The sequence below is a fragment of the Bombyx mori genome, chromosome 12, assembly GCF_030269925.1.
Source record: "Bombyx mori chromosome 12, ASM3026992v2".
NCBI lineage: Eukaryota > Metazoa > Arthropoda > Insecta > Lepidoptera > Bombycidae > Bombyx > Bombyx mori.
In genome coordinates this window covers 13,733,436-13,760,215 of record NC_085118.1, presented here as the reverse complement: position 1 = coordinate 13,760,215, position 26,780 = coordinate 13,733,436, and the positions used below count along the sequence as shown (strand labels likewise).

The window sequence follows — 26,780 nt, the reverse complement described above, 5'->3', positions numbered from 1 at the left end:
GCAAAAACACCGATTTTTGTTCTCTGTGCACGTATTATTAAGTTTTGGAACACAACATTTAAACAGCATTTGCAGGGAGTTCACACCGCATAATAATCGACTGGATAACGGTGAGCACATTCCGCGACTGCATCCATACTGTATCCTCAATCAATTGTCACTGTGCGTCTTGCGAACAAACTAGTTTCGGTCTTTTTCAAAACGTGCCATTTCTTGGTAATCAATAATACGCCTCGTTGTGACTGTGACAAGCTTACGGCCTCTCGGTACGGCATGGAATGGGTATCGTCCCACGGAAGACATAATCCCGGGAGAAATACTATCATGGCAAGGTTATCAGATAATTTCATAATACAGAGCAATATCTACGCGTCTAATAATGTAAGGCCAGAAGGCTGTTTAATATATATTTAATAAATACACTATGTAGGTAGGTATATATTATTTCAAAATAAAGATGACTTACAAATTGTGGCATGTCATTAATTATAAATCAATAAACGCTATTAGCATTGTACGAACATAACGCGTAGGACGCGAATCATTTCAAGGTCTTATTGATAAACAATTATAATTGAAGTTGTTATTGAATAAAAGTTTTTTTACCTAAATGCTATTTCTCCGTACCGTGAATTCAAGGTATGAGGTCAAGTTTTAATTACACTCTAATAAAATAAAAATCTACCTATCAAAATCACTTACGAAAAACGTAAAATAATTTTATGAGAATATCATTTATCCTACATATAAAACCGGAACACTGGTTTGCTTCTTAACACAAATAGGCAAGACAGCGCGCATGCGACCATGACCACCTCATTATAAAACCTCAAATTAAAACCATCTAGGTTGACCGAATTATAACGTAAATTGCAATTTTCTAACTCCTTTATTGCGAGGTGAAGATGACATAACAACATACCATAGCATTATTGCAGTTTCGTTTGGTGTATTTTTACGACCGGATTTGATGCCCATCTGAATTTAAGCCTGCTCGGAAATGGTAAGCCCCAGATTGGCAAATCAAGAGCGAACTTAATGGGAGTCCGGGGTCGCCAAGGCGTTTCTGCTGATTGCGATCAAAGTAGGACATAAAATCCAATAGTACAAACTTACCCGGGATTGAACAGTATTCTTTCGAAATCGATTAGTGTGACTATACAGAAATGAACGACCAGGACAGAAATATGTAAACGATAGCCTGCGATGACTAATTCATGACGTAGGAAAGACTAGAATTCTCATGGTCATGCCTTCGTTGCCAAGAATGCGGACGACACGAGGGACTTATCTCGCTCAGACTTAAAGCCCTTTGAATTTGTTATTTTACCAGTTACAAGAAAGTTGCGCAAAACTATGGTATACGTTAATTTCCAACATAATACAGCCACATTAGATACTTCAGAATCCTTGATCTAGTTGTGTTTACCCAAAATAATCGTCAATATTTCTACTTCCTTCAATTCTACGACGGTATTTCACAAAGGATCTTTGCGCAAACCCAATACTGCGCAACAAACGGCAAATGATTATCAGTATTCATTAACAGAGACGTGGACGTCCTAATCGCACTTCACTGTGCAACACAGGTAAGTACTTTTATCTGTTCTTTTATTTATGTCACACACGTTTACGTTATCTCAATCGGTCATTAGTAAGTCTACAGGATAATGTAAAAGGTAGATTTGTTAGTAAACTATTTTACAATACCGTTTCATTTCCATTTACAATTTTACTTATACAATATTCAATTTTAAAAATATGACTTTGGGATTATCGGGATTCGATTAGCCGGATTTCGGACGGCTTTATAGAAACTCAACGAGGTATTGTATTATTACAAATTATAAAGTATTCGGAGCAACAAAAAAAATCTACATTTAAAATTAATGTTTAAATTTTGTGCGCAGTTTTCTTTATGAACGACTTGCATCTGTTTAATGGTACCTAGCTTTCAATAATAATGCTATTTATGAATAATACTTATTCAACAGTGAAATGCTTACAATTGCTCAACGACTACAAGCTCTAATCATAAACCTGAAACACTATTAATGGCCATTAAAAATTAATTAAACGTCGGACATCCGTGTGAATCGTTTCACCTGCCAAAAAGCTATACACCTTTCAACTAAATCATCAATATCGGACTACATCAGAACGGTAAATAGGTCGTGTTACTATTACTAGCAAAAAATATATTCTAAATCCACGAAATCAAAACGTTTACGAAACATTCGTGTAATAATGTTTTCTATAAGAACTAATGTGAGCGAACATCTGTTTTTTCCAGCCTTCGTATATCCACGTCTATTTATTTCGTGTTGCCCAGTGTTCGCGTTGCAGCGGGGGAGTCATTCTATTTTCGGTGTCACGACTCTTTATTTATTTTTTTCTTTTTCTTTTATAAAACTTGTTGATGTTCCGCCCGCCCGGTCGTCTGTCTGTACGTGGCCGGTATCACAAAGTTTCATGACTGAAATTCGAGGCTTTCGTAACATCCCGTAGACGGATTTATTGAGTAATTTAGGTTTTTATGAAGCCGTAATATTAAAACATCTAACGGCCGCCAGTTAATATAGGGCTCGCGTTAATAAACTTTACGAGGTTGTATGTAGTAAAGGTCTACATTTTAAATGTAACATTATAATTTATTTTGCGTAGGTCTGTTTAGTTAAGATACAGTGGAATATTTTAATATTATGCATTGACGATTTATAGTAAATACAGTTGTTCCACAGGACACGATCTTTATTAGTAAGCAAATTATTGTTAAGAACATCACTACATAGTATCACTCATCTGTCTGTCCCTATGTATGCTTAAATCTTTAAAACTACGCAACGGATTTTGATGCGGTATTTTTTAATAGATAGAATGATTGAAGAGGAAGGTTTATATGTATAATAACATCCATTAAATAATGGAGAAATACTGTTATTTTTGAGGTTTCTAATGTGATGTCGTAAATAATTAATAATAAAATTTCATGTTTCCGAAGCGAAGCGAAGGCGGGTCGCTAGTTTAAATATAAAGCTGTACATACCATTTCTTTCTTGAGATAAACGAGCTGTGAATCAAGATCGGTGGGTGGTTTTTCGTTAGATGTGTCTGGAGGGTCCGGAGTATCCGGATCGTCTTCCGCGAAGCCACTGAGACTCTTCGGTAGAGGGGGCAGGCCTTGCAACGACATTGTGCTGATCGCCCGGAACTGTTTACGTAACCTATTAGGAACAGGAATTAATATATTAAATATTTGATAAGTTTACGTATGAATTGTATTCGTTTATGTGTTAACTTTCAGTCAGTTCGTTTATTAAATGCTACATCGTCGCTCAACTAAATATCGCGCAAAAAGAGAAATTATTTTTCAACAGCACAAACAAAAAATTTAATAACTTATAAGGATTTTATCATATTTATATGATGTTTCAATAAATAACTAATATATTTATCGAAGCATCACATAAACCTGACAAAGTGCTTAGAAAATATTGCTTCTTGTTGTCTTAAACAAATTTGATTTCAATTGCATTATTAACTACACGACTGTTTGGGTAATTTTTGTATTTATTGGAACATTGGTAAGCATTATTGTGCTTTTCTGAGGATATCTTGAGCAAATACTCTGAAATGACGCCTCTTTTTTAATTCGGAGTTTAAATGTAATTGAAATTTAGTTGGAATACGGAATATAAATCGAACTGTACAAGCATGTAGAATTTCTTAATTCTGTGTCCCAAAGAAAATGTATTATGTATATTCTCTAAAATAACTTTAATAGATTTTTTAATATTTAGAATATTTGATTTTACAACTTTGATTTTAAAGGGAGATTTAGACAAGATTTTAGACTACAACAGTGACAGAAAAATATCTTAATGTTGTACTGACAAGATATATTTTCAAAGCGCTATTGTAATGAGCATGTGTTTTTGTTCGGCCGGATGTATAATATTTTTAGTATATTTGAACATTTTTTAATGAAATACCTTTATTTATATACACAGAAATAAGCATAATCTGGTACCTACCCGTCTGAAGCCTACTACCAGTGAGACTGCTTATATTTGCAACGATCCACCTGACGTTATAATAAGATTCTTAATAAAACAATTCAATCTTTATTCTTAAGAGAGGGCACGTGCCGGCATGTCGATTCTAATGAGATAGATTGACCCGTATTATGAGACATATATTTACTGTTTAAACAGCTGCTGTCATTGTGAGCACAGATGACAATATTAGTCGAGCATTCGGGCAGGTGAAACGGAATCTGATAATATCGCGCACGCACATGTTCACGCGTTATTTACATTCAAATTTAACAGTTCAGAATATTATGTTTTCTTTTCTTAAACAGTGATGCTTTTCTTTATTGCTAAAATGGGTGGACGAGCTCACGGACCATCTGGTCGTAAGTGGTAAACGAGGCCCATAGACATTAACCACGAAAATGCCATCGCCCATCTTGAGACATGGATTATAAGTCTCAGGGTAGGGTAGGGCGTCTTGTCGGCCTGCACGGGTAGGCACCCTGCTTATTTCTGCCGTGAAGCACTAATGCCTTTCGGTTTGAAGGGTGAGGCAGCCGTTGTACCGTAAAATCCATTTAAAACCAGTAGGGCCGTGAGCGCGTCCACGCAACTAGGCAGTAAAAAAATATCCTTGTACATTCATAAATAAGCTACGCTAGATCCTATACGACTGGTATCACAAAACCGCAAGCTATTTTTTCCACACATTTCTCGCCGGGCGGCCCGTATTTTTGCCTGGTTAGGAATTTTCTCTCCCGCCACAAAAACAGACATGTTATGGTAATAGTTTACCCGACAAATTGAAGATATGTTTATGCAACACCGCATCATTCGTCTGTAGATGCTTTGCACAATTTCCTAATTCTTAAGCCTCCTCTTATATCTGTTATATGAAATGAATTTAAGCAATTCAGTTTTATCAGTTCATTTGTGACTAACTGCCCTTTTACCATATTAAAAAAAGACAATACCTAGGTGATTTTTATTACTATATCAGTAAACTTAAAAAAAAACATCTTACGTCTTTTGGCAAATATAAATACCTACCTAGATTTTAAATCATCATCAACAATATAAGCGTAAGCGTGTTCATAATCATCATCCACATTTTCACTGTTCACAGAGGACATCGCGTAGTTTTGTTCAGAATCTTCAGAATCGCAATGTCCATTTCTTTCTATGTCCTTCGTTTCAAAACTTTGTGGTACGTCAGACTGTGACCGCATCGTTTGTAGTTCATAAATCAACATCTCGTGATTGTTCATGTCCTTCATCAATTGCATCTGATGTGACTCGTTCTCTTTGGTGATATTCTCAGAATCTTTCCCTTTATCTATAACCGTATTAGCTTCGTCTTTGTTGTTGTTTCTGCTCGCTAATATTTCCGAGATTAACATTTCTGTTACTTGAGATGTTTTTCTTTCTAACGAATTATTATTTTTATTTTCTGTTTCGTTATTAACAATCCTGAGGTCTTTGTGATCCGCGATATTGTCGATTTGTCTCGACGGACTGTTGCGAAGCCGGTCATCGAATTCTTGAACTTCCTCGACTGAAGCATAAGGCGCCTCAGACAGGGGACTACGAGGTGGTTTCGCGTCTATTGGCGAAGCGTAAAGACTAATCTCAGGTGATTCTTTCGTTGGCGTATTTACCTTTGGACGTTTTTGTACCGGTAATGGTTTCATTGGTTTTAACTTAGGTTTAGGTGAGAGAGGCGGTGGAGGAGCTTTACGCAATGGCAAAGATTTTTCTGCAAAACTAGATGACTTTGTAACCTTGCATTTTGCATCTTGCTGATCTAATTTGTTTGACGTCGACAGTGATCTCACTAATATCTGTCGACAGGTTTTAACTGCTTTAGAGTTGAGTGATTCATTCGATTTTCTCACTGTGATAGCCGCAGGTGTTGAACTACTGTCACTCGAACTTCTTCTCGAGTTCTGACCACTGGATTTACGCTCATCAGACGAAGAACTACGGTCGCTGATAACGTCTCTAATAAATGACTTAACACGGGCCAAACCATTTTGTTTGGGCGAGACTGTCGGCTGCACTGTGTTAGCTCTTTCCAAAGTTTTAGAACGCGCACCGCTATTCGAGTGCTCTTGTTTAGAATAACTACGAGACTTGGTAAAGTTGGCCTTCGATTCCGCAACGGCCTTCCTCGTTTTCGCCAGCGCCTCCGCCACAACACTTTGATTTGGTCGCGGAGGCACAGGAGGTGGGCCTTTCAGTTTGTTGTTCTTCATCGGCTGAGCGTTTGTCTGGACCATGAGCATAATTAAAAGAGGCGTCACTCGGACAATACTATAATAAAAGTACTATAGTACAAGGAGCGCGTTAATACCGGCGCCGTGTGATCACACCACTCGCGACAAATCCACATGCGGCCGACACGTCCGTACCCGCAGGCGCGCGACTCTGACTGGGGGAGGCGGCCTCCAATAGCCGCTGTCACAAATCACAAAACACTCGTGCCGTTCGTTTCCTCGTCAAAACTTGCTAACTTATTTCAATGCTTCAAAAGTACTCCCGTGTAACTATGATTCGTTACGTTTGGGTGTAGTTAGTAAGCGTTGTTGAGACTAACAATAAGTTGACCCATACATTAAGCAACGTAAAAGTGATTGTTTACCATGAGAATGAATGCACCGACGGCTACCGGTCGGCTCACTCGAGACGGCGGACTATTGTTGTTGGCTGTTTCGAAAGTACTTTCCGTCCTATTGTTTCATGGTAATCACGATGTTACCGTACAACACAGCTGCTATTTACCTACATGTTATTATATTTCAAAGTTTAAATTTTGCATCTCTAAACTTATGAACACTAATTAATTCATAACTACATATTGAATATTTGATTTCTATAGGTACATTTATTTATTTAATGAACACTATGTTGGGGATATTAAACGAGAATTTATCATGTTCATCTATACATATAAATAAAATTGGAGTGTCTGTTTGTAATATTGAAATAACCGCTTTTTACTACATGCATAACAATATTTAAACGGTACATAAACCAAAATAACAATTTTTACAATTTTTGTCTGTCTGTCTGTTTGTTCCGGCTAATCTCTGAAACGGCTGGATTTTGACGGGACTTTCACTGATAGGTAGTTGATGATATAAGGAGTAACTTAGGCTACTTTTTTTAGATTAGCTTCGCCCCGCGGTGTCACCCGCGGTACGACAATAACCACGGGTAGCATCGCAGGACACAGCTAGTATCTTAATTAAAATTGTTCGTAAAATAGCAAACATAAATAGATTTATGAAAAACTAGCGACCCGCCCTCGCTTCGCTTCGGAAACATTAAAACAAACATGACCAAAAAAAAAAAAGTAGCCTATGTTCATCAGGGACAACGTCGGCTTCTAATGGAAAAAAAATTTTTCAAATCGGTCTAGTAGTTTCGGAGCCTATTCGAAACAAACAAACAAACAAATCTTTCCTCTTTATAATATTAGTATAGACTAATTACATCAAAATACTACAGAGAACAACATAGATGACTACAATATTGGAATCCTTTAGCTTCATTGTTGTGTATATGTCGCAGGCAATTTGTATGATTCCGCCGTTTACAAACGGCGTCGTCATTATAAAAACGCTCGCCGTCATGTAAAATGCCGAAGGCAAAATGATAACTCGTTCAATAGTTATAATTTCGACACTGGTTGCAGTTTTAGGGTGACCATAATAAAATGCAGTTTATAATAATCAGACTTTATTTCCGTAATCAAGTACTAATGAAGATTTCAAGTAAGACTAAATTATGTGCTTTGGTTTTCTTAAAGTACTTAGTTAAAATATTTAAGTAACAAAACAACATTTAAATTACACACTTTATATACTCATGACAATAATAAAACTTCTAAGGATAATATGACACATTCAAATAAAACAAACAAGTCGTAAGTAAAACCATATTATTTTGAAGTTTGAAGTATTCATGGTCTTGACTCTGCTCATTAAAATCTCGAGATATAATCGGTTTAACTACGATACCTTTATTTGGTATGTTACGTTTGGATTCACAAACAGGACATAACGATACGAATAAATCAATCGCTTTTCTCACATTAATAAATCTATCCTTCGTTTGATACTGAATTTTGCCTCGATCACCATGTCCGCAACCTCTATGAATCTCTAACAATACATCGGAATATTCGTTCAACGGTATTACACGAACGGTTGGATCAGGGCTATCCTTTTTAAAATAAGGTAGTCCAATTCACTGATGCTCATGACCTCGTATTGTCTTGACCAGTAGTAATCTGCAAGAGTCCTCCGCGAACCAGATTCTGTGGCCACCTTAGCATTTTTTAGGTGCCGAATAACCTCAAAAATCTTACTATTTGTCCAAGGCTTTTTTACAGCTTCCATTTGAGAATTGTATTTTTTTTTTAATTCACTATAATATACACCTTTAAAATCAGAATTCTTTCCTAAAATGACTTCTCCACACGATATATTTGCACTGTTTTCAGTTCTTTTTTGACGTGGTTGTTATTATTTTGATCAACAGTGGCGCGCGTGGTAAAAAATTGAACTAAGCATTTCAATTTGCCGCGGCATTATGAAAACGGCGTTTGAATTGTCGATGCTATGTTGTGGCATATTATAAAGTGACACGGCAGTTTACATTTTGCCTTCGGCATTTTACATAACGGCGAGCGTTTTTATAATGACGACGCCGTTTGTAAACGGCGGAATCATACAAATTGCCTGCGACATATAGAGCCTCGTTATAGACAATGTTATTAGTAGCTTTACTTGGCGCATGCCTACATAATCAGATTATTGACATCACTAGCACATAAATGAACTACTTACTATTGGCCATGCGCGAAGCAGCTGGTAGATGTCTACCCCCGCGTGTATTATTTACGCGTCATTGCCAAACAAAAATTACGCGTTTGAAACTAAATGATATTTGATTAAGTAGGTGGTAGGACCTCTTGTGAGTCCGCGCGGGTAGGTACCACTACTTCGCCTATTTCTGCCATGAAACAGTAATGCGTTTCGGCTTGAAGGGTGGGGCAGCCGTTGTAACTATACTGAGACCTTAGAACTTATATCTCAACGTGGGTGGCGTATTTAGTTTGTAGATGTCTATGGGCTCCAATAACCACTTAACATCAGGTGGGCTGTGAGCTCGTCCACCCATCGAAGCAACAAGAAAAATTAAAAAAATTAAAAGGACGATTTCGGGGCAAAAAAAATTGCTTGCCATCAACGTATCCTGTCAGGACTTCAGCTTTGATCACATTTCTTTGAAGTGCTGTTAAGCAATATGTGGGACCTTTTTGGTTTATAAACACACCGATGTCGGCATGCAGCACACTAAGCTCCAGAGGGCCTAGAATGGCATCCACTCTCTTCTCGTGAGTTTTGCGAAAGGCAACTCGAAGAATAGACAGCAAGGTTCACAGTTAATTTTTGCTGAGAGATTAATGAGTTGTCACAACCCATTCTGTGACATGACTTCTAAGTCAGTTTTTACAGTACATCGGCTGCTCCACACATCAAATGTTTACATTTTACTGCTTCACAGCAAAAATATGTAGGATGGTGGTCACTATCAGTGCAGGCAGAAACGATGCCCAGTAAAAAAGTATATTATAAATACTGTATATAAAGATTATATTTTAAGAGTATCCCAGTATTTTGGTTTTTTTGGGAGAGATAATTTGCCCTTTGACCAAATTATTTGGTGCCAAAGGCAAATCATCCAGAATCCTTATAGAATATTTTTCCAGAGATTGTTTTCTATCACTACAGATGTTTTGTTAATAATCATTACCTAATATTTATAATTTCAGAGTGGTTTGAACAAATTCAGGTTGTGGGAGTCGAACTACACTGCATCTAATCCCTGCCCAAATACAAATAATGGAAAAGCAGTGAAAATTTTAGCAGTAGGCAGCGGCTTGGCTCTGCCCCTAGCATTGCTGAGGTCCATGGGCGACGGTAACCACTCACCATCAGGTGGGCCGTATGCCCACAGGGGCAATAAAAAAAAAAAGAACATAAGGTAGGCTAATTTCACCAACACATCTAAATTTATCAGTAGTTCATATCGGGGTGAAAGGCTATTTGATTTGAGCGACATTTTTGCAGCTTTATAGCAGAGCCATTTAAAGTTTAAAATTTGAAAAAAAAAACATAATAAAAAAAAAACTTCTTTAGCTTAATTAAAGTTCAATTAAAAAATTATACTGACATCAAATAAAATGCACCTTTAATTACAAAGATAAATATCGAATATTATCTCTTAAACCAAATAATAACCTTTCACCCCTCGTTATTATGATATTTTTGACAATCCCTTGTACAACAATTCACAGAAAACTTTAATAATATTTAATCTGTACTAGCATAGTAGCAACCTTTTGTCTTTAAAACTTAGTACTCTGCTGAATTATGAAAGGAAGGAAACTGTAGAACTCCGTAATCAAAGCTTCAAAGAAAGAAAAATGTTGTGATATTGTCAACTTCATTTATGTTAGATTTGCATTATTCTGACATTAATAATAAAAGTTGCTATTATGTGCAGATCAATCCCTATATTCTATACTACATACCACCTGATTAATAAGTTAAGGTGAGATTTAAACTTGTTATCACTAAACTAAAAATGACTAATAAGGATTTGTGACTCTATAATCATCGAACCATTTAACTACTTATTGAGTTTGAAAACACCAAACAATAAATTTTTCCAAATTATTCTAGCCTTATAGGTTGGTAAACAAAATATAGTTACAAAATGGGACAGCAGTGACACAATAAAGTGTGAGAATAAAAACCTATATTTATTTATTATTTAAACTATATTTTCTTAATTTATGGTATGTACTTACGAATATTTCACTTGTTATTGAACTTCCAGTCTTGTCTGCACATAGGACACTGCTGTTGAGGCTGAGAGTGTAGCCACTTTACGATACAGTGAATGTGGAAACAGTGAGAGCAAGCACCCCAAACTAGAGGGCAGTCGTCCCCAGGTAGTTTGCAGTCTGGACAGCAGCTATCAAATGGCATACGACAAATCCCACAATTGTCGTCGTTTGCTACCCACCTCCAAGTTGCAACCCCTGTCCAACCTAAAATGAATTATCTCGTTACTGTGAATATTTCAATTTCAATCGGTTCTTCCTTGTATGAGGAATTTTTAAGAATTGTGCTCTATGACAATAAGGCACTTAGCAAAAATTACTACTTAATTTACTTTAATGTCAGTGTGTTTTAAGTTGCAAAGAATAAAGTGTAAATTAACCAGGGAAAATAAACATTATGAAAAAAAGAGATTGTGCTTACTTTTTACAGTTACTTTCATAGCGCGATCATGAGGCTAAAATAGAAGTTTTAGATTTATTTAACCTTAAGATCCTTCATAATTAAATTAACGATTTTTATGATATAATATGTTGACTGAACAAATTTTTTTCAGTATTTATCATTTGCCTTTAAGTTTATGTGCTAATTTTAAAAATATAATGTTTATTTTATTAATCTAACCACTGAAGTAAAATCAAGTAAGATCAAATAAATTTGTTTTTAATGTCAGTCATATGTCAGTCTTATCGGCTACTTTATTTTTTGAACTGGAAAAACGAAGGTATCACACCATACAGCGTATTTTTTGTGTATTCTGTGAATTCTGTGTTTTGAAAAACCATAGAGCGAAATGAGATGAAGTTTATTAATTTGAGACAGTAAATCAATTAGGATGTTAATGAAATGAGATGAGATGTGATGAAATATAGTCTCAGTGGAGTGGTGGTTATGCACCAAGACTTTTTGGAAGCTTTTGAGAAGCTACGTCCAGCGAATTTGTTTCATTTTCCCACATTTGTGCACCTTCAGAGATACTAAACAGTTAATAATGTAATATAGTATAATAATAGTGTAATAATCACCGTTATTACACGTTTAAACATGAGCACTACTTTAACAAAATTAACAGAACTTAGCGCCTTGCGTTCCCGCTAAAAAAATTGTCAGATGTTAATTCGAAAATTTTCAAAGTGTAATTTTTATTATTTTATTTCAAAATCTGATAGGCACGGGGATCGATACATGAAACGAAGTCATAAACGAGTACCATATTTTGAAATGATGTTAAGTGAAATAAAAAAAAATTACCAAACTCAATTAAACTACTAAAAATCATTTGAAATAAAAAGAACTAAAAACTAAACAAGGTCTTTAATAAATCACTTTTAAACAATACTAAAAATAGAAATTACACATGTACTGGAACTTCAGTGAAAGAACTGCAAGCGGAAGCAACTTGAAATACGCAAGTACCGGTAAAATGGGGCGATTAGGGACAAATTCCATCTTTATGACCAATTTTAAGGTAGTTGTTGATGTATATAATGCTATATCAGGATCAAAATGATTGAGTCTTGGGAGCATCTTTGTTGTCCAATTTAAAACTATGCAACTAGCATTCCAGTTTAAGCAAAAAAAGCAAAAATAGGTGTAATCCCTATTTACCCGGAAATTGCGGTTAATTGGGACGAAATGAGAAATTTGCTAGGGTGGGCACTACTTGGTTTTAATTTATTTATTTAGTTGCACCAACAAAGTGATCATCAATAAAAAACATTAAAAAACGGACACTCTGAACAAATAATAAATATTTTATTATGTATTACTTAGACATTTTTGTCCACCTTGAGATTTCATTGTTCTTATTACATGTCTGTGCAAAATTGACTTACTTATATTAAATTGCTTAGCTATTTCAACTAAAGACTTATTCCCAAATAGAAAATTTCCTAATTGCTGTTTTTAATATTAAGGGATAATATCTCTTATAAGGCTTTGCATTCTTTGATACGTACACGCGAGGCATATCTAAAAACAGAAAACAATACGTAACTGATAATATAAATATTTACCAAACAATAAAATAAAACATTGATAATTTTGAATAAAAGTTCTAGACAAAAACATCACGAATAAACCAGATTTTTACCAACAAATTTAAAAAATATTGTTATAACTACATAGACAACCCTAGAAACCTGTACCTATTTATACTTAGGTCGTTTCCATTTCACGTATTCTCATCCCAATTGACCCCTTTTTCGTTGTTATTTGTACCTAAGACGTTCCCAATATCCCCAAAAACAACAGATTTTTACATGTATTTTTATTTTATCAAATACATTAAAACCAATAACAACTGAGACTTACCTTTAATATACATGATGGTTCAAATACTAAATAACGTTTATAAATCACAGTCGTCTTCTATTATTATCAAATAAATAAAAGGGAGCAAAGTTTCTAGCACTAAAATAATTACCACCACAGAAAGTTAATTTGAAACGCGATTTTTTATAAGTTAGCAGCTATTATCATGCATATTCAGAGTTGTTTTGTAAACTTTCAACATTCTACTATTAAACTACAAAAAATGGAAGATTTTGCAACGAATTTATAACTAATATTGAGTGTCGAAAGATTTTCCCGGTTTTGTCCCGATTCGCCTCTCAATCCCTAATCCCCCCATTTTACGGTATTTATTTCGTATGGTTGATGAGAAAAATGCGAATAAAAATATTTTTGAATAACACGTCAACTTGTGTGTTTGAAAAAGCGCGGGAAGCATAAAATTTGGCGGTCGTGTTTTTTATTTAAAATTTTTTTAAATTATCGTATAGTTGGATTAGGATAAGTTTGTACATATTTTTATATATACTTAATTTTTCTTTATTTAGTGTATTTAATTTCGTCGCCGGGTAAGTCTTTTTGACCTTGTTTCGGAAAATGGACCCCCCGGGAGATCCCGGGGGGACTCTTGCTTCTAATAGTTTTAATATTTTACAAGTAAATGACGAATGTGACTTATCGTCAGTGCCCGCAGTGGCGCATAATGTTGTTGTCGAGCATGACGATTCTACTGTAGATACCGATTACTCCGGACATCAAACATCTGTAAATCGCAAACGTGCATCTCGCAGAATTTGTAGACACTGCAATAGGAAAAGGAGCAAGTGTGACTCGAAAGGCAACACCGACTGCCAGTGCCAATGTGAGGAAAGTAGTCCTAATAAAGGCTTAAAGATTAATAGCTCTGTTCATGATCCAGTGTCTACTAATATATTTCCTAATCATCCGACTCAAATGGAAAGTAATGATGCCACTCCTAGATTTATAGGAAGACATAAATATTGTGACTCGGATGCTGCCCCTTACGTCATTCATATTCAAAAACAAATACAGGCATCTAATGACAATACCATTTTGCACCCAATTTCATTTGGCAAATTTTTGAAAAATTATTCTATTAAAAATATTGTTAATGGCAGTCTTAAGAGAATTGGTAGAAACAGGCTATCACTAACATTTGAAAATTTTAATGCGGCTAACAATTTCATGGATTTAGATATTTTAGAGAAGAATAAATATAGAGCATTCATTCCTACCTTTCAAGTAACTCGCATGGGTATCGTTAGAAATATTCCTACAGAATGGTCTGAAGAAGAAATAATTAATAACATTAGTGTTCCGTTAGGTTGCGGAAAAATCCTAAAAATTAGGAGATTAAGAAGAAAAATCACAGTAAATGATAACAAAACTTTTATTGACACAGAATCCGTGGTAATAACATTTGATGGACAGGTTTTACCTAAAAGAGTATATATGTGTTTCACATCATTACCAGTCGATTTGTACATTTATCCTACAGTTCAATGTTTTAATTGCTGTAGATTCGGTCATGTTAGAGCTCAGTGTAGATCGAAACCGCGTTGTTTCAAATGTGGTCAAGATCATACAGGAGATTCTTGTAATGTAGAGGAGGAACATGTTTCCTGTTGTCTTTGTAAAGGCTTACACTTTGCTATAAATAAGAAATGTCCAGAATTTGAAAGACAAAGGGCCATAAAGCAGACAATGGCGAACAGTTGTGTGTCATACTTGGAAGCATGTAAACTTCATCCTCCAGTGTATAAATCGTATGCTGATGTTCTTTCTTCAATTCCATCAGATCGTAAGAATCATTCAACGTTTCATGAATCTATTGCCCCCAGCCCAGTAATTGCCAGTAAAAGTCCATCGTCATATAAAAAAACAGTTTTTATGAAACCTCGATCTCCCTTTAAAGGTGATAAAGGTTTTGATCAAAGGGCCCATAGAAATCTTACAAGAGATTACGATGCTCCATCTCCTTCTAATGGCTGTGCTTTAAAATTTAATGAAAATTCCGAATCTCCTGTGGCTGAAATAATTATTGCTCTTATTAATTTACTTGCTCCTAATAACGCTACACCGTCCAACGCAGCTGATATCATAAAACAAATTTTAAACAAAATATACAATGGCTCCACAAATAAAAAAGATGATTCAGTGGAACTGTCGAAGTATTCTAAGTAAAAAGTCTGATCTCATTCACTTAATAAATAAACACTCTCCAATCATAGTTTCTTTACAGGAAACATGGTTGAAAAGTATATATCCTTTCAAAATCAAAGGATATACCTGTATCCGTGAAGATCGTATTGACGGGTACAGTGGTGTTGCTCTTCTTGTAAATAGTGTTCTTAGCTTTAAACTTGTAGATATACCTGATCATAGTTTTGGTTTATCCATTATTGCGGTCATTGTAAATAATATATGTATAGTTAGTGTATATATTCCCCACCCTTCTGTAGAAATTTACAAAGAGTTTATAAATATTATTTTAAATCTTCCTAGACCAATCATAATAATGGGTGATTTTAATGCTCACCATCAAACATGGGGAAGCTCAATATCTAACGAATTTGGAGATATAATTCTTGATTTTGTTAATGAACAGAATTTGTGTATTTTAAATTCCGGAAGTCCAACTCGTAGAACTGGCCCTGATCAAATTGTTAGTGCTCCTGATATATCTATTTCCTCCCCATCTCTGGTGCCGTCTTTGTCCTGGGAAACATTAAAACTAAGTTATGGAAGTGACCACTATCCTATTATTATTTCATTTTCAAACAATAACATAGTAATTAAGGATCATTCTAAACATAAGTCTACAATAAAGTACAATCTATCTCAAGTAACAGATGAGGATTGGAAAACGTTTCAATCGCGTTTGGATATTAAACTTGCCAACTGTGAAAATATTAATAACTTAGATTCCGATGCACAAGCAAAAATTTTAGCTTCTGCTTTTATAGAAACAGCTGATGAAGTTTTCCCTTCTAAAAGCCCTTCTGGTATTTTTATTCCTTCTCCTCCTTGGTGGGACCGGGAGTGCACTCAGGCGGTAAAGGAGAGAAAAGCAGCCGAATTATTATATTTAGAAGAAACTATTACAGAAAATTTTGATATTCTAACAGAAAGTATCAATAGTACTCGGAATCTTTTATTAAAAAAGAAACGAGAAGGTTTTAAAAAATTTTGTGCTTCGATTTGTCCTAATATCTCACCTTCTGAAGTATGGAACCAAATAAGAAGATTTAGATCTGCATATAAAGAAAATACAGTCAAAGACTTACCTTATGATCTGGCTGACAAGTTTCTTGATAAATTAGCTCCCCCTTATGTTCCAGAAGAATGTTTAGTTCTTATTCCGTCTGTCCTTCCTTTCTCATGTTCAGATCCAGTTTCAGATTTTGATTTACCTTTTTCATTTAATGAACTGAAGGGGGTAATCTCGAATCTTAAGGACTCTGCTCCAGGTGATGATAAGATTCCTTATTCTTTCTTTGCCCATTTGAGTGATTCTAGTCTCACATATTACCTCAACCTTATAAATTCTATGTTCATTACATGTGTTATCCCAGAGTCATGGAAAAAACAAATTATTTTACCCATTCTCAAACCGGGTAAATCTTCATCAGATGTATTGTCATACAGACCCATAGCTCTCTCATCTGTAATGTTGAAAATTTTAGAACATTTAATTAAAATTAGATTAGAATGGTTTGTGGAAAGTAACAGTTTACTCAGTGACAGTCAAAACGGATTTAGAAGGGGTAAAAGCACAATGGACAATCTTGCTACCTTTATAGTGGATATTTTGGTAGCTTTCTCACACACTGAATCTATTGTAGCTGGATTTCTGGATATTTCCGCTGCATATGATAATGTACATATTCCTACACTCCTTTACAAATTACAGAAAATAAGGGTTCCTGTTAGACTAGCTAACTTGATTATTACTATAATGTCAAATCGAACTATCATTTTAAACTCTACCTCCTCAGATTCACAACAATCTAGAACTTTATGGAGAGGTCTCCCTCAAGGATCTGTGTTAAGTCCAATTTTATACAATATATACACTTGTGATTTGGAAGAGACCCTTGGAAATCAAGTAAGAATTCTTCAATATGCTGATGACCTCCTTATGTACACTTGCAATAAAGACATACATAAGGCTTGCTTATCCCTTAGGAATTCATTTCTAACTCTTAAATCTTGGTTAGATAATAATGGACTTTCCCTTTCTGCCTCCAAAAGTTCTATTGTTGTATTCTCTAGAAAACGTTCTCTTCCTCCAATTAATATATTCTATGAGAATGAATTAATTTCTGTAAACAGTCATGTTAAATTTTTAGGTTTAATTTTAGATTCAAAATTAAATGGAATTCAACATTGTAATTACATTACAAACAAGTGTTTGAGTAATATGAATATCTTGCGTTCTCTTGCCGGTGTATGGTGGGGTGCCCACCCATTCAATTTAAAACTTTTATATAATGCCATAGTAAGATCAGTTTTAGATTATGGTACTTTTTTACTTCAACCAGGGGATGTGAATGCTTTCAAAAAACTAGACTCTATACAGTCTAAAGCGCTCCGAATTATCACTGGAGCCATGAAATCTAGTCCTGTTACAGCATTACAGGTAGAATGTGTTGATCCTCCTCTTCATTTGAGACGTCAATATTTATCTGATAAATTCGTTTTCAAATCCCTACAAATCCAAAATAATCACATTATTACCAAACTTAAAACTCTAAATGAGCTCATAGAATCCTCTTCATTTTGGAAACATAAACAGTTACCATGTTTAATAATTAGCTATAGAAAATATTTGTCTATTCAAACTCCAACTCATCACTCTCATATTTTCCCTCTATTTTGTGTAAACTATAAGGCATTGATTTTAAAGCCGGATATTCATCTTGACATGGGTGTTTCTAAGTACCAACCGCAACCAAATACTAACTTTAATTTCGTAATAGACCAAGATTGGAATGACTATAACCATATATATACAGATGCTTCTAAACACCCTCAAGGTTGTGTTGGTGTAGGAGTCTATCATTCGCAATCAAAAATAGTTGAAAAGATAAAATTACCATCTGAAACATCAGTGTTCACTGGTGAATGTTTTGGAATATACAAGGCCATAGAATACATTTTAATATTTAAACTAAAGAAAACATTAATACTAACCGATTCAAAGAGTGCTTTACAGGCTCTTGCAAAATTTCCTTTTAAATCTCAACCTATTTACCATATTCTCTTAGACTGCAGAAAATTGTTAATGAGATGTATGGATCAAAATCTTACAGTATCATTTGTATGGATACCTAGCCATTGCGGAATTAAAGGAAATGAAATAGTTGATAGAATTGCAAACGAGGCTATCAATTGTGGTGATATTTATAGTTTCAAAAATTATAGTCATGATTTAGTTAGCCTCCCTAAAACATATTTGAATAATGCTTGGAGTGCACAGTGGTATAATGGCGATAAAGCGAAATATTACCGAAGGGTACAACCAACCATTCCTTCCAAACCATGGTTCTACAAATATAATTTTAAACGCCATGAGACTTCCAGTTTGATACGGATGAGATTAGGCCACACATGTAGTCCGGCACATCTAGCGACGATCGGAGTGCTGGATAGCAATAAGTGTGAATGCGGTGCGGACATTGGCGATTTAAATCACATTATTCTTTCATGTCCCCTTTTTGATCATTCACTTCTATATAGTTCTTTATCATCACTTAGTATTCCTTTCCCTATATCTGTACCTTATTTATTACATACAGTAGACCCAGTTATTTATAAAATTATTATCTTATTCCTCAACAGTTTTAAACTAAAATTATAATTATATATATTATTTATTCTTCCTAATTATATTAATCCTAATCCAATTTTCCTGCCTAAACCTTATATAACTTATATTTTCTGATTTGCTTTTTGCTTCCTAACCTTTATTTTGAAAGTGGCAAATAACACTTGGTGTTGGGTCCAAAAAGAAGAAAAAAAAAAAAAAAAAAACACGTCAACTTAAGAAACACGTCACTTGTCACTTGTCATTTATAAAAAAAAGTCTAATCCAAAGACGAATTATTGGAAGTATTTGGAAGTATTTGGAAGTAAAGAATGTTTTGTGATGTGTTGGGGAAATAAAGTAAAACTATAAGACTCACATTTTATTCAATTCGTAAATAAATAATATTGAAATGAATACGTTTGACTCGAAATACGACGTAAGTTGCTCTTGCTTTTAAATATTTTCAAGGGATCACATCACAGTACATCTTCTATTTGTTTATTGAAGATTCTTTATAATATTTTTTTGTAGTAAAAGCATACATAAAATATTTATATGCCATTTAAAATTCAAAAATATTACACGAAGGCAAGGTATTTCTCAAATTCATTGGTTTTAGCAATATAATATTTTTTAATATTTTTTTATACAGTTAGTATACAAATAGTTTAAAATTAAACGCAATACAGTTAAGGAATCACTTAATATTCTCTTATTGAATTTTCAGAAATAATTTTTTTATATAAAATTTCATATTACATTATGATGATTGAGACAAATTGTTGTTTTAAAGTTTATCAATACATAAGTCATTGATCATTTAATAATTTTTATTGATTGCCAATAAATTTTAAGCTAATAAGCTGTGCCATATGGGATAGGAGAGACTGTAAGTCTTCCAAGAAACAAATATTTGTAAAATGTAATGCCAAATTAGTAATATGGAAAATAACTTGAGCTTAGACACTGTGTGCTAGTATTCCAATATAAAGTCAACAGAAAAGAAAAAAAAATCGGGTGAATTCATCTTTAGTCTCAAAAGCTATCCCAAACTTGAAACAATAAAAAAAGATTAATCTGTTCAAAAAGAAAGTCATTAGAACAATTTTAATTCTGTTTTTTTTTTTCGTACCTAAGCTGTTAGCCTTGAGAGGCTATATCAGCGTCGCCTTAACTAGTAGGTGAGCTCACGGGGCTCAAACCTGATGACGTTGCTAACACGAAACCTAGCAAGAACCGTGCTTCGCAGAATCTACCACCAGATCGGAAACGCAACCCACTGAGAAGATCCGGCAAGATACTCAGTGGGCTGTGTCTGAGGGTTAATACTGTAGTAGACAGAGAGCAATATGAAATACCTTGTGGGTAATAGGAATGGTAGTTGAAAAAAAACTGAGTTGAAGTTTAGGTCAGGTCAGGTCAGAAGCTCAAGATAGGTGATGTTTACCTAACCTACACTGCTTAAATGAAGTGTCAGTCCAAATATTTCCTAGTAGTAATGTAGAAAACTAAATCCAGTAATAATGATAATAAACTTGAAAAATAAAATTGCTTCCCATTTTGAAAGAAATTAAAGATATATCATTATTCTAATGCTACAAAATGAGTCATGCCCTTGTGTAATTATATTAACCAATAATATTTCATTCCAGATGTATCCAGCGGGAGATGTGGGAGTAATTGAGGGGGAAATGAATATACCTGGCCGAGGGCCATCCAGTGGAGACAACATGGAGTTTAACACATTGGATGAACCGATCAAAGAGACTTTTGTAAGCTTACTAACTGTAGAGAATTTCAAAATGATTGATTTTGGTTTTGAACTCTGAACTACTACTGTGTTGCTTGTAAATTTCTGCTAAGTTTTTAGTCGAAGAAATCAAAATGGTTATTAGGTGACAGGGCTTAGTTCATGTATTCCCCTCTCTTTGTCTGCTGTATCTCAGGTATAGTAAGTATTCTGGCTGAACCTCTACTCGCCCACCTGTCCTGATGAAACTGGAAAGGCCGCCGGGCCACCAGTATTTAGGAACCTCCAACAAACCTAACATTTAATTAATAAAGGTTCAGGTTACTAGTTCAAGTTGTTCTATTAGTCCTGCCTCTACTTTTGAACTACTTTTTACCTATTGCATGCAAGCCTCAGAATTTTATTGCTTATATTATTTTGATCAGCTAAAAAACATGCACATTGGAGTTGGAAAAATCATATTATGTTAGTGAACTTGTTTATCAATTCCTGATCTCCTAAATTGTTCCAACGTTTTATTTAACAAATGTGTGAATCAGAACAATTATATCGATTATATACTCGTACATGTACAATTCGGGAGTCAGAACTATTTTGCTGACAGTAGAATTAAATAGTTTGATTACAATTAAAATTAAAATCAATTTATACAGAAAATATCAGGCTTAGGACTTACAATAGTTAACAAAGTAAAAAATAGGTTGGTTGACCATTTTTTCAGTAATATTTGTTGTAAAGAATCATTTTGTTGTATGCTATCCATATGCGTTAAATTAGGTATTTCTTCTTTCTGGTCGTTCCCTCAATGCTGAGGATTGTGACTGTATGTCAATCTTCTCCACTCGGTCCGGTTCTGCGCTATATGTACCGCTCCCTGTATCTGGCCTCCAGTCACCTCTGTGTTGGTCCACCCATCTAGCTGGCGCTCTTCCTCTAGCGCGCTTCCCTTCCATTTGTCCGAGAATGATGAGTTTCTCCAGGCTGTGCAATGAGGATCGCATTATGTGCCCAAAGAAACTCCGGATCCTTTCCTGGCACGTAGTCAGCAGGCGCTTGGTGACCTTCAGCTCTTCGAGGATGGAGACATTGGTTCTCATAGCTATCCAAGGAATGCAATATTATATGATTCCTAAAGAATATAAACTAAAATTTTAACCGATTTTATCTGGTAATGTGTGTGTGTGCGTGTTTGATAACGAAACGAATCGGGTTTCATAAGAGTATGATACCGGTGGCTAGCTGTACGCAATCGAAGCAGAGAGTCGAACTGCCTCACGAAAACTGCACAGAAGATAATAGACAAAAACATATAGTTTCTCCTCATCCAGAAGTGGATGAGAGCCGTAGATCGGGCTCAGTGGTGTGAATTGGGAGAGGCCTATGTCCAGCCGTGGACGACTATGGGCTGTTGATGATGATGATGATGATATAGTTTCTCGTCGGATCTTGTCAATGTGTTGCGATTCCGAACCGGTGGTAGATTCAGCGGAATATTACTCTTCCTAGGGACAATATCTATATCTATATCTATACTAATATTATAAAGAGGAAAGATTTGTTTGTTTGTTTGTTTCGAATAGGCTCCGAAACTACTGGACCGATTTGAAAAATTCTTTTTCCATTAGAAGCCGATATTGTCCCTGATGAACATAGGCTACTTTTTAAAAAAAAAAAAATATTTTATTTTTTTGGTTTCATGTGTGTTTTAATGTTTCCGAAGCGAAGCGAGGGCGAGTCGCTATTAGTAAATAATTTCAGTCTGCGCCTTCTGAGTTCGCACACCAGTTAGGGTGAAGCCAAAAAAGCTCCTCTAGCCTACTGGTGGATAGGTAAAAAAAGTACAAAGCAAAATGTGTTCACTTGTAACTTAACTACAGTTCATCACAACAAATCAATCTAGTTGACTTCAAAGTTTTGCGCCAAATGCTTGGCCTGCGTTGCCCGTATTCAGTGTGCTTAGTTTTCGATAGCGTCAAAGTTAAGCCAATTTTGTATGCAGTTGGAACAGCGCCCCTAACGGCAAACGTAGGCAAACGATCCCATTCCATACAAATATGAGGTAACTTTTACGCTATCGAGAATGTTAAAAAACTCGCACTAAGCACACTGTAGGTTCTCCAGTTCGCTAGGAAAGTCTGTCCACTCTGCGCCTTCGGACTTATCTCGTTATGTATCAATCAGCAAAATAATGTTGTCCTTTTGTTAACAGATGCGAGACCTCAGAGCTGTCGGAAACAAATTCTACCATGTCCTCATTCCGAGAGAAAAGACCAGTCTTTTAAAAGAATGTAAGTTTTACCTACTTCACTATCACTGCATAGTATAAAACAAAGTCGCTTTCTCTGTCCCTATATCCCTATGTATGCTTAAATCATTAAAACTACGCGACGGATTTTGATGCGGTTTTTTTAATAGATAGAGTGATTGAAGAGGAAGGTTTATATGTATAATAACGTCCATTAAATAGTGGAGGAATCAATAATAAATTACAGTTTCCGAAGCGAGGGCGGGTCGCTAGTAATAATATAAAAAAAATGTAGTGTTGATGTGTTTTTGATAAGGTTAGTATTATAATACATTAAAAACCTTTTAAGTTTTTTTTAAAACATGTAGATATGAGATATGGTTAACTGTCATATTGATAAATCGTGTGTACTAACTAAATGGATGCTTATTTTATTCCTCAATGTCATGATAGCGATTCAGATACTCTTTTTATTTCTTTTCACAGACATATAATTTGGAGTGATTGTGTGTTTTTTTTAGAAAATTATGTGTGTCTTAATACTTTTCTTAATATTCGTGTTCTGTTTCGTTTTTTATTTACTTTATCTAATTGATTCGTGATTTTTTAACGAGAAGTATTTCACCTATCTTCAGCTATAACAGTTGATTCATAATGCACGTACAACTGACGTTATCAAATTATATTCAACCGTAATTATTTTAATAAAATTATTAAACATATATATCGACGCTTAAAAGGCAAACGTGACTAAGCGACAATAACTGCTTTGTACATAAATGATAGGCAATAACCATATTCGATGCGCAAAAAAAATATATTTCTAGGTCTATTAAAATCATTTCAATCCTACAGCCTACATTCGTTAAAATATAATTTTTTTCAGGTATTTCAACTTTAAATTAGTCTACTTTAAAGTTCACGCATTGTCGCTTAGTCACGTTTGCCTTTCAAGCGTCGATATATATGTACTTATAATTTCTAGGGGACCTGTGGGGGCCGTTACTCCTTTGCACTCTTATGGCCACTATCCTCCAGGGCTCTGCAGAAAGAGCTGACAACTCCAACGACGGAGGACCCGAGTTTGCTGAAGTATTTGTGATAGTTTGGATCGGGGCTGCAGTTGTAACTATCAACTCTAAACTGCTGGGTGGAAACATGTGAGTTTATAACATTAATTAGTTATTGATCTAGTTAAATCAATAGAATTGAATAGAAATAGAATATAAAATGATTTGATTTAGTATTATATGTATATTATTATAGTGCTGACATTGGAGAATGCCAATACTGTATAAAAATACAGTTGCTAAACATAAATCATGATTATTGACCCAATTTGAGCTTAATTTAGGTTTCCCTAGCAATTTTTAATTTAGTTTTGGTTCACGTCTCATGTGAGTGACGTTTTGATGTCTGTGGGCTTTAATAACTGTTGACCACAACTGTTGGTCATGAGCTAGTTTTCTGATCTAAACCAGCGGCTCTCAAACATCGTGTCGCGACACATTGTGCGACAAGCCACTGTTTAGTTTGTCGCGATATTTACAAATACGATTTCTAAGGTAACCCACGGGAATTACTTTTGTGATAATTATGGGGTAAAAACAAAACTGTTTACTATACAACTACGTCTTAGTTTTTTTAACCTACCTAATCTCTAGTAGCCCAAAGGGCATCCCTACCTACTATCTACGCTCGGACGGGACGTCTTCTGGGAAAATGATTTATATTATAATATACCTATCTTCATCTGTTAACGCTTCAACAACAAAAAAAAGTATAGAATTGTGTAAAGTTGTCATGAATTTGTACACTGCAATCACAGCGATTCGGTTCTCTATACCACCCCACTCCATTTTAATATCGCAAAATATTGTACAATGTATTGGCGCCAAAATGAGAAAACTCAATGAGCAATCATATAAAAATTACAGATTCCACATTCAAATGTAATATTTTGTTTATTTTTAATTGTAACAGTATTTATGGCCAAACTAAGTATATATAAAAATGAATTGCTGTTCGTTAGTCTCGCTAAAACTCGAGAACGGCTGGACCGATTTGGCTAATTTTGGTCTTGAATTATTTGTGGAAGTCCAGAGAAGGTTTAAAAGGTGAATAAATATGAAAATGCTCGGAATTAAATAAAAATAACAATTTTGTTTTCCCTTTGATGTGTCCCCCGTCGGGCGGATTCCTTTTGTTTGTTTTAAGTTTATTTTATACAAAAGTTTAGGTTTTTATTTATCGATTGAGGCACTACGAAGTCTGCCTGGTCAGCTAGTTGTAAATAATAATTGTATTTCCAGTTCATTCTTCCAATCGGTGTGCGTTCTCGGCTACTGTTTGTTCCCGGTGGCCCTCGCGCTCATCATCTGCCGCATCATACTGTTCAGTGCGCAGAACACCTTCCTATTCTTCCTGAGGCTAGTCATATCCATGATAGGATTCATTTGGGCTACTTTCGGTAAGTTCGAAAATGTTATTACGTTTGTTTAGTGAATAAAACCCACTAAATACTGTTGGGAAAAGTTAGCGGAATCGTCATGAATTTAGTTATTTGTTATGTGAATTTATTAATACTAGTGGTACCCGGTAGTCGATATTCGACTATAATTAATTGAAATTATAAGTTTGTACACTATTATGATTCTATTGTCAGAGACTATTATACTTCTATAATCACAGATTTCGCCAAATATTTAATCTATTCTCAATTTGACCACAGACTATAAGCGATAAGAAAAGTTTGACAATAAACAAATAGTATGCATGCGTGTGTGTAAAATACATGGTAGTGTGTGTAATGATTTTTTTATCAATTTAATGTATTTCTTATGCATAATTAAAAAAAAAATAACATTCTGCACTCCTTCTTTATATTCTCTTTAAGTGTGGAAAATTTCATACTCCTCCGTCCGCGCAATTTTCGTAAAAAGGGATACAAAAATTTTCCTTCACGTATTAATATATAGATATTCTTTTGAATACTGTATTATATGTATGCGTGTAAATGTATTTGTGTATATATGTATATATATTTACGCTTATGTATGGTATGTATAATATATATTTTTGTGTATTTGTAATTTAATAGAAATTTTATTGCACCTACCTTGTTGAAAGTCGCATTAGAAGTTTCACTTCAAAAAAACACGTTTACAGATAATTACTAACATCGTGTAAATTAAATCGTGTGGTGGAATTTGGTACCTATTTAAACATGCAGTTTAACAACTAAACTTATCACTATTTTTGATTATTTTTTTGCAGCGGCAACAAAATTCCTTGGTGACAGTCAACCTGAAGGGAAGAAGGCGTTAGCAGTGTATCCAATATGCTTGTTCTATTTCATACTATCGTGGTTGGTAGTATCGCACAGTAACGTTTAGAAATACGAGCTGTTTCATTGTGATATGAATTAAATATTATATTGTTAATAATTTTCATTAAATTAAGTAAATTAACTTTATTGTTATATTATACAGCTATCAAACGAGTTTATAATATTATGTATTTGTAACAAGTATTAAGAATGGTCTTCTTGAGTTGACTGTTTTTTTTGTACTGATTTAAAAAAAAAACCCTGAAATTTGAGGCACAACAAAACATTCCTATGAATACATTTAAAATAAATAAATAAAAAAGCGTTTTTGTAAATACATAATAATAATAATAATAATAATATATTTTAGTGAATCAAAGA

The 26,780-nt window shown here is 34.6% G+C and overlaps 3 protein-coding genes and 2 long non-coding RNA genes across 6 annotated transcripts in view; 2 read left to right on the top strand and 3 right to left on the bottom strand.

Moving 5' to 3' along the window:
• LOC134198668 (uncharacterized protein DDB_G0284459) overlaps nucleotides 1–7,009 on the bottom strand; it is a 45,179-nt gene extending 38,170 nt beyond the window's left edge. Inside the window, exons 1-2 of the mRNA XM_062671571.1 lie at nucleotides 5,085–7,009; nucleotides 3,047–3,224 (exon numbers count right to left, since the gene is read on the bottom strand). Of these exons, the coding sequence (XP_062527555.1) occupies nucleotides 3,047–3,224; nucleotides 5,085–6,319 (1,413 nt within the window). The 5' untranslated portion in view covers nucleotides 6,320–7,009. The remainder of the gene's footprint in view (nucleotides 1–3,046; nucleotides 3,225–5,084) is intronic.
• Nucleotides 1–11,611, bottom strand: part of LOC692923 (anaphase promoting complex subunit 11) — a 49,681-nt gene extending 38,070 nt beyond the window's left edge. The window contains 3 exon segments of one of the 2 annotated variants that reach the window (NM_001046766.1): nucleotides 3,047–3,224; nucleotides 10,918–11,160; nucleotides 11,375–11,575. In NM_001046766.1, coding sequence (NP_001040231.1) covers nucleotides 10,925–11,160; nucleotides 11,375–11,393 — 255 coding nt within the window. In that variant the 5' untranslated portion in view covers nucleotides 11,394–11,575 and the 3' untranslated portion in view covers nucleotides 3,047–3,224; nucleotides 10,918–10,924. 2 annotated transcript variants of the gene reach the window in all.
• Nucleotides 1,376–11,364, top strand: LOC134199877 (uncharacterized). The gene is made up of 2 exons (XR_009974537.1): nucleotides 1,376–1,589; nucleotides 9,877–11,364. It is a non-coding gene; the product is annotated as an uncharacterized LOC134199877 (long non-coding RNA).
• Nucleotides 11,612–16,550: 4,939 nt separating the features above from the next.
• On the bottom strand, nucleotides 16,551–19,225 carry LOC119629221 (uncharacterized). Its single transcript, XR_005245273.2, has 3 exons — nucleotides 18,461–19,225; nucleotides 17,664–17,975; nucleotides 16,551–16,929 (listed from the first exon to the last, which is right to left on the bottom strand). It is a non-coding gene; the product is annotated as an uncharacterized LOC119629221 (long non-coding RNA).
• Nucleotides 19,226–19,365: 140 nt separating this feature from the next.
• Nucleotides 19,366–26,778, top strand: Yipf6 (protein; the record flags this gene model as incomplete). Its single annotated transcript, NM_001046909.1, is given in 6 exon segments — nucleotides 19,366–19,512; nucleotides 20,729–20,848; nucleotides 23,036–23,114; nucleotides 24,057–24,231; nucleotides 25,384–25,541; nucleotides 26,348–26,778. Coding segments are annotated over 6 exon segments (678 nt in total). The 3' UTR covers nucleotides 26,467–26,778.
• Between the last annotated feature and the right edge of the window lie 2 nt (nucleotides 26,779–26,780).